Raw genomic sequence first — 14,626 nt, forward strand, 5'->3', positions numbered from 1 at the left:
CTGCAGACGAACCAAATCGTCTGGATGTTTGAGGAGACCTTTGGTCTGGTAAATGATGTGGAACACACAGACAGCTGCTTCCCTCAGGCAGTCTTATTAATGTTTTCCTCCTGCATCTGACAGATTCAAATGAATTGAACTTCCCAAAATAGGCCTCTAAAATATTAATAGTTCAGACAGAGGCAATGTGAGGTGCTAAGCTGAATCCATGGACATCTTGTGCTCCAGAAAAGTAGCTTTGAGTATGCCTATCCGGGGCCTCCCGAGTGGTAGAGGGTTTGGCCGGCCGGGATGTCCTTGTCCCAGGTTCCGGGTTAAGCGAGCAGTGTGTCAAGAAGCAGTGCGGCTTGGCAGGGTCGTGTTTCAGGGGTCGCATGCCTCTCCCGAGTCTGTACAGGAGTTGCAGCGATGGGCCATAACTGTAACTTCCAATTGGATAACATGAAATTGGGGAGAAAAAGGTGTGAAAAGTACCAAAAAAATAAATACAAGAGAGTATGACTATCCATCCCGTTCAATATGTCTGCCTTGACAACTCTGAAATCACAGAAGAACGAGGTTTGAAACACTGTCTCAAAGCTTCCAAACCGTTACAGAAAATGAGACAAAAGTGAATGAGATTTACTCTGCCTGCAGAATTAATTAATACAACACTTCAATAAGCCTAAATTAGTGAATTGAAATGCTTCATTACTCAACACCCAGCTAAAGCTGGTTTTCCAATTCAATTAAAGCCCAATGCTCTTACTGACTGTGTTCTGGATGCTTACACACTCCCCACATCCCCACCTGCCTTAGAGCCTGGAGGAGACCTGGGGTACTCTTCCTTGGCAGAATTTAGGATTAAGCTAAATTAAGACAAAAAATTATAGCCAACATTTCAATTTTATTTTCTATATCAGCACTTCTATTTTCAACACTCCCATTTGTGCATTGTTCCCTTCTGTTTGGCCCACTGAGAGCACTGCTGCTGTTTCAGAAAAGTTGCAAGTGCCCGAGGATGATACATGTCTGTGTATCTGTAGGTCCATCCAGCCTCAGAGGCGATGGCCCTCAGTCTTCACCCTGCGTTAGGCACTGATTGGGAACAGGGAGACTGTCACCGTGAACCATAAGGATGCTGCATGGTAGAGAGAGGGCCAACATCTGAGTCAGCCAGACACATTTCTCTTTCCCTAACCCATACCCTTTGGCATGGAAAAATTGCTTCGTGAGAATTGTGGGAAAATAAATGTGCAGTTTGGGATTGAACATATAAACACAACAATGCCAGATTGAATTGAAGCTACTATCATTTATTTTCCTCTGCACCTTCATCATGTAGACAGAAAGACCGAGCTGCAGCAAATCCTCAAAGAGAGAAGCAGTACTTTAGACGTTTCACTTCCCTCCAGAAGCAAAGACGTGTCAGGCTGCCACCAGGGCTTCTTTACGCAGATGCAGGGGAGGATGTCTCACAGAAAATAATGGGCAATTTCCAATTCAGAAATTGAGTTCAAATACAATTCATCCCAACCTCTCAACCAAACTGTATGTTCTTCCTGTATGTTCTTTCTGCCTTTTTAATACTTGAACCACGTGCTTAATCCCCCCTCTATGCTCTTAACCGTGACCACAGATATTCCTGAAGAGTGACCGTGTGTCCCGGATGGTCCAGAGCGGAGGCTGCTCGGCCAGTGACTCGCGGGAGGTTTTCAAGAAGCACATTGAGAAGCGTGTCCGTAGCCTGCCGGAGATCGACGGCCTAAGTAAGGAGACAGTGCTCAGCTCCTGGATGGCCAAGTTTGACACAATCTACCGCGGAGAGGATGACCCCAGGAAGCACCAGCAGCGGATGACAGCCAGTGCAGCCTCAGAGCTCATCCTCAGTAAGGACCAGCTCTACGAGATGTTCCAGTCCATCCTGGGCATCAAGAAGTTTGAGCACCAGCTCCTCTACAACGCCTGTCAGGTGAGATAAGAGCTTCATCTCATGTCCTTTACCCGACATTTGTCTTAACACTAACACTTTCACTAATGGAGATTTCTCCGTTTCACTCCTTTCTCTATGTCTGAGAGGTGACTTGAGGTGCAGTGTCAACTTTTAACACCTTTTTGAGGCTTTGATTTGAAGCTTGCTTCCCATTAAATTCCAATGGGTTGAAATGGTAAAAGTGTGCTGTGAAATCAGCCTTACATGAAAATCCATCCACCTTCCAGGTTTATTAGATGAATAGGCACCTGTCACAGAAAAGCACAGTGTTTAGTGTGGGATTGAAAACCCTTTAAACCAAGCAGGAAAGAGGACCAGAATGAATACTGCAAAAAAAATATGACCATTGTGAGATGGAGAGAGAGTGTGGGTGGTGTGAAGGGCACTATGGAGGCAGAACAATAGATGAGTGTGACTACCAAGGTACTGTGCTAACGGCAATCATATTATATCATAGAGAATGGAATGGATAGCTATTGATCATTGTTGAATGGAGAGGGTGGGCTGAGAAGTAGGCAGCCAGAATAATAGGACGATGGTGGCCTTTAAAGAGGGGGTCCACATGTCAGTCATACTCAATGGAAGAAGGTGTAGTGAGCCCTTCAGGATGTCTTAAGTCATCATCCAGGCTTTTGTCTGTCCAGGATTAACCATTCAGTTGCCACACACACAGGACGCTGGCCAGGTAGCCTTGCAGTTAAGAGCGTTGGGCCATTAACCAAAAGGTTGCTGGTTTGAATCCCAAAGCCTACTAGGTGACAAATTTGTAGATGTGTCATTGAGCAATGCACTTAACCCTAATTGCTCCTGTTAATCAAATCAATTTGTATTTGTCACATTCGCCAAATACAACAGGTGTAGACGTTACCGTGAAATGTTTACTTACAAGCCTACAATGCAGTTCAAGAAATAGAGTTAAGAAAATATTTACTAAATAAAATAAGAAGTAACACGATAATATAACAATAACGAGGCTATACAGGGGGTACAGGTACGGAGTCAATGTGCAGGTTTGTTCGAGGTAATTTGTAGGTAGGGGTAAAGTGACTATGCATAGATAATGTAAATAGTCCGGGTGGCCATTTTATTAATTGTTCAGCTGTCTTATGGCTTGGGGCCTTTTGGACCTAGACCTGGTGCTACGGTACCGCTTGCCGTGCGGTAGCAGAGAGAACAATCCATGACTTGGGTGACTGGACATTTTGGACCTTTTTCTATCACCGCCTAGTATATAAGTCATGGATGGCAGGAGCTTGGCCCCGTTGATGCACTGGGCCGTATGCACTACCCTCTGTAGCGCCTTACGGTCAAATGCTGAGCAGTTGCCATACCAGGCAATGATGCAACCAGGATGCCCTTGATGGTGCAGCTGTAAAAAAATTTAAAAAATAATGCCAAATCCTTTCATTGTCCTGAGGGGAAAAGTTGTTGCCTTGCCCTCTTCACGCCTGTCTTGGTGTGTTTGGACCATGATAGTTTGTTGGTGATGTGGACACCAAGGAACTTAAAACTCTCGACCTGCTCCACTCAGCCCCGTAGATGTAAATGTCTTTTCCAACTCCTTTGTCTTGTTCACATTGAGGGAGAGGTTGTTGTCTTGGCACCACACTGCCAGGTCTCTGACCTCCTCCCTTTCTCATCGTTGTCGGTGATCAGGTCTAACACTGTTGTGTCATCAGGAAACTTAATGATGGTGTTGGAGTCGTGCTTGGCCATGCAGTCGTGGGTAAACAGGAAGTACAGGAGGGAACTAAGCACGCACCCCTGAGGTGCCGCAGTGTTGAGGATCAACGTGGCAGATGTGTTGTTGCCTACCCTTTATACCTGGGGGCGGCCTGTCAGGAAGTCCAGGGTCCAGTTGCAAAGGGAGGTGTTTAGTCCCAGGATCCTTAGCTTAGTCGAGAGATTCGTGGGGCACTATGGTGTTGAACGCTGAGCTGTAGTCAATGAACAGCCATGACAGGAGGGAACTAAGCATGCACCCCTGAGGAGCCCTGACACATCTGACGAGCGCCAGAGCCGGTGAAGTAGGATTCAATCTTAATCACCCTGGATAAGAGCGTCTGCTAAATGATTCAAATGTAAAAGTAAAACATGTAGTCTTCAGGCTTAGCCATTGTATTCTCTTTTTAAGACCTAGGTATCATTGTAGTCCAGGCCAAGATTGAAATGACTTTTCTGATGTTTCTTAATTCAATAATGTGTCCCATCCACGCTCCTGGTTCCAGTTAAAAGGCAGGGCCACCCCCTGAACATTAATACTGCTAGTGACTCATCTTCTGGCAGGGACACAGGAAGTCCTGTCAGCTCTATCTGTATCTGCCTCTACCACAGAATGAGACTTGTCAAGCCTATTGTTGTGGCTTCAACTGACATGATGTTTCTTTTCATGTACATTTTCCATCTCCTCGGAAAGAGTGAAAATGAATGAGCTGTTGGATGTGCAAACCGATATCTGCACAGACTTGCTGTGTGTTACATGGAATTATGTCTGTGCCTTTGCTCTGTTTTCAAGAATATGATTTAGTTTTCCACTGCTGTGGTTTGACGACAAAATTATTGTGAATATCATCACACACATACACACACACATACACACACACACACACACACACACACACACACACACACACAGTTATGACACATTAAATGAGGCCAGTCCATGCCAGAGCATGCGCTGACCAGCTGGCAAGTGTCTTCACTGACATTTTCAACCTCTCCCTGACTGTCTGTAATACCTACATGTTTCAAGCAGACCACCAAGAACTTCAAGGTAACCTGCCTAAATGACTACCGCCCTGTAGCACTCACATCTGTGGCCATAAAAAGCTTTGAAATGCTGGTCATGGCTCACATCAACACCATCATCCCGCAGTGGAGGCTCCTCATAGGAGGAAGGGGTGGACCATCCTCCTCAGTGAATTTTATAAAAATAAAATTGTGAAACATTAAAAGTTATCCTTTTTAGATAAAACTATAGTAAATATATTCAAATCACCAAAAATGGATTAAAACCACACTGTTTTGCAATGAAGTTCTACAGTAGCCTCAGCAGCACTCTGTAGGGTAGCAACATGGTGTAGCCGGAGGAAAGCTAGCTTATGTCCTCCTCTGGGTACATTGACTTTAATACAAAACCTAGGAGGCTCATGGTTCTCACCCTTTTCCATAGACTTATACAGTAATTGTGACAACTTCCTGAGGACATCCTCCAACCTATCAGAGCTCTTGTAGCATGAACTGACATGTTGTCATCCCAATCAAAGGAGCAGAGAATGACTCTAGTACTGGAAGCATAAGCTACAGCTAGCTAGCACTGGTGAGTAATTGACTCAAAGAGAGAGAAAGGCAACAAATTAATTCATTTCAAAATTAAGAAGCAAGATATAGAGAGAGTGCTATATTTCATAGTATATTTTTTTTTAACTTTCACTTACTTAGCTAGCATCGAATGCTGCTAGCTATTTTAGCTTACTCAATCATCCGGCTCAAACAGAAAGGGATGCTATGTTACCTAGCTAGCTATGGCTATCCAACCCTGGAACTCTTCGAAGTCAAGGTAAGGTTTTGGTTTTCTAAATGTATTTTCACCTGGGCCCGCCGGTGTAACAGCGATTCTGCTAGCTTCTGACTATACACTGTACACTGTACTACATGATTACTAACGTGTTAGTTCTAGTAGCTATGTTGACTACGATGTGACAACAATGTAGGCTGTGTTGTAGTGGTTCGTGGTCATGACGGTTTGGCTTGGAAAGGTTTTTTCACCTGGTCACAGACAGCTGATATGTTGTGCACAAGTCCACAAGCGAAGGGAAAAGTTGAGAGGAGGAGAGCGCGTAGATAGATGAGAGAAGGAATTATATATATAACAAACTGTTTGTATGTCGCTGTTATGAAAGTGAACTGTGTGGGCATGATCAGGGGTGTAGTCATTGCACTGATTCTGTTGAAAAACGTTTCTCAAACGGAAGTGGGGATAAATATACATGAATTTGTCCGATAGAAACTTGTTGGACTGATGATTACACATTAGATCAGCTAGATGCAGGCAAGAGTGTGCAAGACGGTATTGAATGTGTCACTGTCACCTTGATTACTCAAAATTATCTCCATCTGTCAACCTACGTTGTGAACTTTCCTTCCTAGGCTAGGTTGTAGCAACCTCATGATGGGTACAGGGAAAATTTGAGTTTCATGTAAGAGCCTAAGCCTATTGCTGTTACATTGAACTGGGTGAAAGGAGTATGAATGACAGTCATCCAATATGCTGCAATAGAAATAAGGCCATGTTAATCCTCCCTCATCTGAAATGGCACCGACTGCCACTGCATCCCAGACACCCTGAACCCGCTCTAATTCACATACCGCCCCAACAGATCCACAGATGATGCAATCTCTATTGCACTCCACACTGCCCTTTACCACCTGGCCAAAAGGAACACCTACGTGATAATGCTGTTCATTGGCTATTGCTCAGCATTAAACACCATAGTGCCCTCCTAGCTCATCACTAAGCTAAGGACCCCGGGACTAACCACCTCCCTCTGCAACTGGATCCTGGACTTCCTGACGGGCCACACCCAGGTGGTGAGGGTAGGCAACACCACATCTGCCGCGCTGACCCTCAACACAGGTGCCCCTCAGCGGTGTGTGCTTAGTCCACTCCTTTACTCCCTGTTCACCCATGACTGTGTGGCCACGCACGACTCCATTACCATCATTAAGTTTGCAGATGACTCGATGGTGGTACGCCTGATCACCGATGACGATGAGACAGCCTACAGGGAGGAGGTCAGAGACCTGGCAATGTGGTGCCAGGACAACAACCATTCCCTCAATGTTAGCAAGACAAAGGAGCTGTTTGTGGACTACAGGAAATGAAGGGTCGAGCATGTCCACATCGACGGAGATTTACTCATAAGAATTTCTAGGGGTGTTTTGGAGAAAAATATTTATTTAATTTACTTTATTCACATTTATTTCTTTTTACAATATAAGTGGCATCCTTGGTAAAGGGCACTGTACATATCTACCTCAATTACCTCACATCGACTCAGTTCTGGTACCCCGTGTAAATAGCCAAGTTATCATTACTCATTGCATATTTATTCCTTGTGTTATAATTGTTCTATTTTTCCTCTGTTAGTCTACACCTGTTGTTTACGAAGCAAGTGACAAATAAGATGTTATTTGATTTGAGTGTCAGATTGAGCGTTTGAAGAACAGAACAGCTGTAATCCGTGTCCCTACTCGGGTACCTGTCATCATGTACCTTTGTGAGTTGGAAGCTTTTGAAGGAGATTGAGATACAGATGGTTCCCGCCTATCACATTTTGTAGCAAGCTGTTGTTGCACTTCTTTTTTTTATTTTACTAGGAAAGTCAGTTAAGAACAAATTCTTATTTTAATGACGGCCTTGGAACAGTGGATTAACTGCCTGTTCAGGGGTACCTTGTCAGCTCGGGGGTTTGAACTTGCAACCTTCCGGTTACTAGTCCAACACTCTAACCACTAGGCTACCCTGCCGCCCCAAGATGATGAGTTGTTGAATTCTGGGGATTGCAGTGTAAGAATGGTGCAAAGGGGGCTGATGGATTTCCAGTTGATAATGTGGATAATAGGGTGCATTTTATGTTGTTTTACCTTTGTGGACCTCTGCAAACTGAAGACTAAATCATGACTATGTAAACATTTCTGTGAATTTACAACCTCAATGACTGACTAAATTAAAATGAGAGCATATTGTCTTCTGATGAATATGTTTTAGCCTGTAATGATGATTTGAGTTAAGGAATAAATAGAATTTCAGCCCTGTTTGGCAGATGCGTGACTTGACCTAGGTGTGGGTGGACAGAGTGGGTCTTCTTCCTTTTCACCAGATGGGGTTTGGAGTTATGGATGTGGTCGTGCCGACCGCCTGCCGCTGTTTTATAGTTCTAATAGTTCTTCCCGGCTGTATGTAATAAGACTTAAGATTTCCTGGGTTAACAATGTAAGAAATAATACATAAAAAAAACAAATACTGCATAGTTTCCTAAGAACGCGAATCGAGGCAACCATCTCTGTCGGCGCCATCTTCATACTATCTCTGTCGGCGCCAGCTCTCACCCCCTCCCTTCCACAAAGATGTAGTTCAGTACTTTTCCATCACACAGTTGGAAAAGGTGTCTCCATGCTCCTCCGTGCATATCACAGGACATCTTATCAGTCAGGAGAGGTCTTGAGTTATTGAGAGTACTCATTCTCACAGTCCACTGCAGTCCACTAAATAATTACACTTCTCATACAAAGAGCTTGAACCTTACACTAATTTTGATTTCTAAGGCTATATAAAACAATCTATTCATACTAAGAGGATATAATGATATAAAACAGTAAGAATATAAAACAGTAATTTGCAATCTATCAATACAAAAGCTCTGGAGAATCCAGCTCTTAGTGAGGCGGATAATTTGCCTTGATCTCTGCTCCCAGAACACACTCCCACAACACAAACACACACCTTCTGGTTGCCAGTTCATCTCCCTCTTGCCATTGTCTATTAACATTCTGGCTATTGGTCTCTCTAACTTCAAGGATACATGTGCCCTATATAAACACTCTCCGTTAAGCCTGTATAATCAGTTAAAGAGATTCTCTGGTACTTTTGTATTCTTTAATAGTTCTGAAAGTAGAGCTCACAAGCCAAAAGGGGTTCTCTCTCTCAATCTGCATCTTGCTAGTTCTCACTCAAATGGCGAGGGGCTAACATTCATTGGCTGAAAATTGAATTGCTAGGGGGCTGACCCACGTGGGGGGGGAAATGTAGGGCGCTGCGCAGCTTCCTGTAAACAGTCACTTTCAAACTATGGATTTCGTGGCTAATTAAGATAAGGCTGTAATTCTGATCATAGATTATGCATGTATGAACTACAGATTGACACATCCAGCCCGAAGCGGGAGGTTTCAAAAATACTTACTAGTTGACAAAGTTCCGGAGCATGTCTTTAAGTATTAAACAACATAAAAGCGTCAATGCAAACAGTTGTATTTTTCCTCCAAAAAATTGCCTGCTTGAGCACACAGAATGTTTTAGAAGTCTGTCAGAAGTCCCTTTTATCAGTTATTTTCCAGTTCAGGTGGAACAGAAAAACAACAGCCGTCATCAATGAGTCTTTTGTTCTCTGTGTTAGATGTATAAAACCTTTTACTCTGTCAAGTCACTTACTGTACACCTCATTGAATATGGATGAGAGAGATCAAATCCAAAGAAAAGACTCCTATAGGTTTTGTATCATAAACAAGGCCATCAACACAACGATTTGAAAGCCCTCCGTTCTATGCATACATTTGCTGCTATTACAGAATGGGGAAGTAATATATCCTCAATTTTCATCAAAGACCTTGCTGCTATTGTACTGCAAACAGATGTCTGTCTGAAAGCTTTGAAGTAGATCTCAATGCTGGACTTTTGTTTTGGTGTAGTCTGTATGGTGTGTTGCTATGCTCACTGTGTGTGTGTGTTTATTTGTTTATGGAACCTTTCTGCCGTCAGTCACACACACACACACCATGCCCTTTGTCTGCTCATTTGTGTTACCATGGTGACAGTAAACATGGCTACCTTTATTTCCCCTCTCCCCTTCCTCCCCTGGCAGCCGTTGTCATCCTGTATATATTAAACCAGACAGGTTTTGCCCTAATCACATATCAGAGTTTGGCTTTGAATCTATCAATCGGAGGGGACTGCAATTTATTTAAACAATTAAAAGACTGAGGAGAGGAGAGCAAAGGAGAGGAGACGAGAGGAGCCAGTTTGGAATAGGTAGAGGAGATAGTATTTAGTGAATCACAAAATCCTGCAAACCCATCCTTTTAGTCCGTTACCTCTGGCCAAAATTCATAGTAGCTGAACACCTGTGTGTTATGACATTTAATCTCATCTGTAGAGAGTTGATCTACAAAAGAGCCTGAAGCCTCATGTAAGGTAGATCAACGTTACACAGGAAAGCACTGTAGTATCACAATGGAAGTGTGTCCGGAGTTCTCTGTACATAGGATTAAACATTGACCAGACACTTATGCACTCTGCGTTTTTGTGTGTTTGGTTTTACTATCCTTGTGGGGACCAGAATTCCTCACAAGAAAAAAGGCTATTTTAGGCTTAGAGGTTAGCATTATAATAATGTTTAGGGTTTGGGGTTAGGGTTGAGGTTAGGGTTGAGGTTAGGTTTAGGTTAAGGGTTAGGGAAAATAGGATTTTGAATGTGAATCAATTGTTTGGTCCCCACAATGATAGTAAAACAAAGTTCAAATCAAATCAAATCAAATTTTATTTGTCACATACACATGGTTAGCAGATGTTAATGCGAGTGTAGCGAAATGCTTGTGCTTCTAGTTCCGACAATGCAGTAATAACAAGTAATCTAACTAACAATTCCAAAACTACTGTCTTGTACACAGTGTAAGGGGATAAAGAATATGTACATAATGATATATGAATGAGTGATGGTACAGAGCAGCATAGGCAAGATACAGTAGATGGTATCGGGTACAGTATGTACAAATGAGATGAGTATGTAAACAAAGTGGCATAGTATAGTATAAAGTGGCTAGTGATACATGTATTACATAAGGATACCGTCGATGATATAGAGTACAGTATATACGTATGCATATGAGATGAATAATGTAGGGTAAGTAACATTTATATAAGGTAGCATTGTTTAAAGTGGCTAGTGATATATTTACATCATTTCCCATCAATTCCCATTATTAAAGTGGCTGGAGTTGAGTCAGTGTCAGTGTGTTGGCAGCAGCCACTCAGTGTTAGTGGTGGCTGTTTAACAGTCTGATGGCCTTGAGATAGAAGCTGTTTTTCAGTCTCTCGGTCCCAGCTTTGATGCACCTGTACTGACCTCGCCTTCTGGATGATAGCGGGGTGAACAGGCAGTGGCTCGGGTGGTTGATGTCCTTGATGATCTTTATGGCCTTCCTGTGACATCGGGTGGTGTAGGTGTCCTGGAGGGCAGGTAGTTTGCCCCCGGTGATGCGTTGTGCAGACCTCACTACCCTCTGGAGAGCCTTACGGTTGAGGGCGGTGCAGTTGCCATACCAGGCGGTGATACAGCCCGCCAGGATGCTCTCGATTGTGCATCTGTAGAAGTTTGTGAGTGCTTTTGGTGACAAGCCGAATTTCTTCAGCCTCCTGAGGTTGAAGAGGCGCTGCTGCGCCTTCTTCACGATGCTGTCTGTGTGAGTGGACCAATTCAGTTTGTCTGTGATGTGTATGCCGAGGAACTTAAAACTTGCTACCCTCTCCACTACTGTTCCATCGATGTGGATAGGGGGGTGTTCCCTCTGCTGTTTCCTGAAGTCCACAATCATCTCCTTAGTTTTGTTGACGTTGAGTGTGAGGTTATTTTCCTGACACCACACTCCGAGGGCCCTCACCTCCTCCCTGTAGGCCGTCTCATCGTTGTTGGTAATCAAGCCTACCACTGTTGTGTCGTCCGCAAACTTGATGATTGAGTTGGAGGCGTGCGTGGCCACGCAGTCGTGGGTGAACAGGGAGTACAGGAGAGGGCTCAGAACGCACCCTTGTGGGGCCCCAGTGTTGAGGATCAGCGGGGAGGAGATGTTGTTGCCTACCCTCACCACCTGGGGGTGGCCCGTCAGGAAGTCCAGTACCCAGTTGCACAGGGCGGGGTCGAGACCCAGGGTCTCGAGCTTGATGACGAGCTTGGAGGGTACTATGGTGTTGAATGCCGAGCTGTAGTCGATGAACAGCATTCTCACATAGGTATTCCTCTTGTCCAGATGGGTTAGGGCAATGTGCAGTGTGGTTGAGATTGCATCGTCTGTGGACCTATTTGGGCGGTAAGCAAATTGGAGTGGGTCTAGGGTGTCAGGTAGGGTGGAGGTGATATGGTCCTTGACTAGTCTCTCAAAGCACTTCATGATGACGGATGTGAGTGCTACGGGGCGGTAGTCATTTAGCTCAGTTACCTTAGCTTTCTTGGGAACAGGAACAATGGTGGCCCTCTTGAAGCATGTGGGAACAGCAGACTGGTATAGGGATTGATTGAATATGTCCGTAAACACACCGGCCAGCTGGTCTGCGCATGCTCTGAGGGCGCGGCTGGGGATGCCATCTGGGCCTGCAGCCTTGCGAGGGTTAACACGTTTAAATGTCTTACTCACCTCGGCTGCAGTGAAGGAGAGACCGCATGTTTTCGTTGCAGGCCGTGTCAGTGGCACTGTATTGTCCTCAAAGCGGGCAAAAAAGTTATTTAGTCTGCCTGGGAGCAAGACATCCTGGTCCGTGACTGGGCTGGATTTCTTCCTGTAGTCCGTGATTGACTGTAGACCCTGTGTGTGTATGCTTGTGTTTTTCTTTAAAAAGTGGAAAACAGAAGGGAACAAGCAGATTAGGAGGACTGTACCCTTGACAACGGTATCAGACAGTGCCACACTTGACCCTAAACTCAATCAAGCCAGTGCAACTGAACTGGGATCTAAACTCAATCAACCCTACGATCCTGATATGTGGCCAAAATATTAATTTTATGGAGCGTGGTGGTGGACAAGTGAGTTTCAGAGGGAACGTCTCCCTGACCCTTATCCTCAACCCTCCCAGCTCTGCCTCACTCTGCCTGTGTTTACGCTATAGCTGTTCACCCCCTATGAATGTTTTCATATAAGGATGAGTTATCTGCCGCCTGGAGTGCTTAATGATGGAGTGACCGGTGCCTCAGACTCAGAGGCTCCACGCTCTAGTGAGTGATTGAAAAAGATAGATAGTTCATCATGCTACTCAGTGGACAGAATACACTATCGATTGCCACTCAGCACAACAACAGCACGGCTTCTACAGTTACAACAACATGATGAAGATTGATACTACAGATCACAGACACAAGCTGACTGGCTGGCTGTGTCTGAATATCCATACTAGCGTACTACATACTTAAACTGCATACTATGTAGTCATCGTCGCATACTATTTAGCATGTACCGTTTAGTAAAAAGTATGCAGTATGCCACATAGCCCTGATGATAGCCCTGACTGGCTGAGTAGGGGAGGTGAGGCCGAGTGCGGGTGGATTTTTCCAAATTCAACAGAAATGCATCGCATTAACCAATCTGATAATAGCTCAGTTCCAATTTGATTAATTACTCTAAACGTTGAATAGAATAGGAATGGTTATAGGCAGACTATCATCAAATATTACGCGGTCTACTCCTCATGATTAGGCTCACCTGGACTCCATTTTCTCTCTCATTACCTCCCCTATATCTGCCACTCCCTTAGGTCTATTCCCCAGTCAGTAATAATGTTGTTCCATGTCCGTACGCGACACTTGCGGTGTGCTCTGGTAGGTTTATTATTATACTCACTACCTGCACTTGCTTCCCGTCTCCCAGCGTCGTCGTGACAGAAGCCCATACAGCCCATCTATCCTATTTAAAAAATAACTGAAGACAGAAACAAGTTTGGTTCAATTTCAACATATTTATTAGTGAAACCAAAGTGCTGTAACAAAAAAAAAAAAAACTTCTGTTTTCAAAGATGTGATCATTTTAATGAGAACAAAAATGACTTGGCCTACATTTGAACACCACCGCAGAAGCTTCGCTATTCGGTATCTTCCCAATTAAGTAGCCTAGTTTTGTTGATTGGCTACTTGAAGAGAACTAGGGTCTATCATTTTCAACCCAGTGTGCATCCAATTCTACTAGATGAAGAGCCGAAATGAGTATAACATTCTGGCGTTTAAACCATACTCGATTTTCGAATACTGAGAATGCATCATGCGAGATTGCTTTGTTTCCCATCATTTGTTGATTTCTGTAGCGCGTCCCCATATCTAATTGACCAGCTCTTGTTAAAGCCAAAAAATAGTATGACATCTGGGCATTTAAAGTAGACTCGATTTTCACATACAGCCACTGACTGACTGACAGGCAGGCACACACAGACAGGGATCATCAGTGCCTAACCCAGTGGGGATGTGGGATCTACTAAATTAAGTGGGCATGGAACACAATATACTGTTAGGCAGTGTGTCAAATGAGATTACTTGTCTTGCCACTCTGTAGGGGACACTTAAGTTTGAGGTAGAAAGAACTTCTAAGTAGAGTCTGCTCTTTGCATCCCGGGCTGAAACCGTTTTAGGTAGGGCTTTGATCACTGGCTGGGATTGAGACTTTAGGGATGCGATTGGATTAATTACTTTGGAATCTCATCCTGTAATGTAAAGAGGACAGATTGGCCCCATTTTGACTCCACACACATCCCATACATACTTGACTGTGTGTCTGTCGGCTTCCCAAGCCGTGTGTGTGTTCTCTCTCAAACACAACAGGAATGTAAGCTTGTGGGAGGCCTGATCACCGACAACGACGAGATAGCCTATAGGGAGGAGGTCAGAGACCTGGCCGGGTGGTGCCAGAAAAACAACCCAAACTAAAAATTGTCAACGACCCCACACACCTCAGTCATAGAATGTTCTCTCTCCTACCGCATGGCAAGCGGTACTGGAGCACCAAGTCTAGGACCAAATGGCTTCTCAACAGTTTTACCCCCAAGCCTTAAGACTCCTGAACAAGTAATTCAATGGCTACCCAGACTATTTGCGTTGTCCCCCAACCCCTCTTTTACGCTACTGC

At 44.2% G+C, this 14,626-nt stretch overlaps 1 protein-coding gene across 12 annotated transcripts in view; it reads left to right on the forward strand.

Annotated features, from left to right (window-relative positions):
• The window catches only part of LOC110528964 (calcium-dependent secretion activator 1), a 166,227-nt gene that overhangs the window by 47,141 nt on the left and 104,460 nt on the right, over positions 1–14,626 (forward strand). For all 12 annotated transcript variants that reach the window (XM_036983470.1, XM_036983471.1, XM_036983472.1 and 9 more), the window contains exon 3: positions 1,619–1,951. In XM_036983470.1, the coding sequence (XP_036839365.1) occupies positions 1,619–1,951 (333 nt within the window). The remainder of the gene's footprint in view (positions 1–1,618; positions 1,952–14,626) is intronic.

Source organism: Oncorhynchus mykiss, chromosome 7, assembly GCF_013265735.2.
Source record: "Oncorhynchus mykiss isolate Arlee chromosome 7, USDA_OmykA_1.1, whole genome shotgun sequence".
Taxonomy (NCBI): Eukaryota; Metazoa; Chordata; class Actinopteri; order Salmoniformes; family Salmonidae; genus Oncorhynchus; species Oncorhynchus mykiss.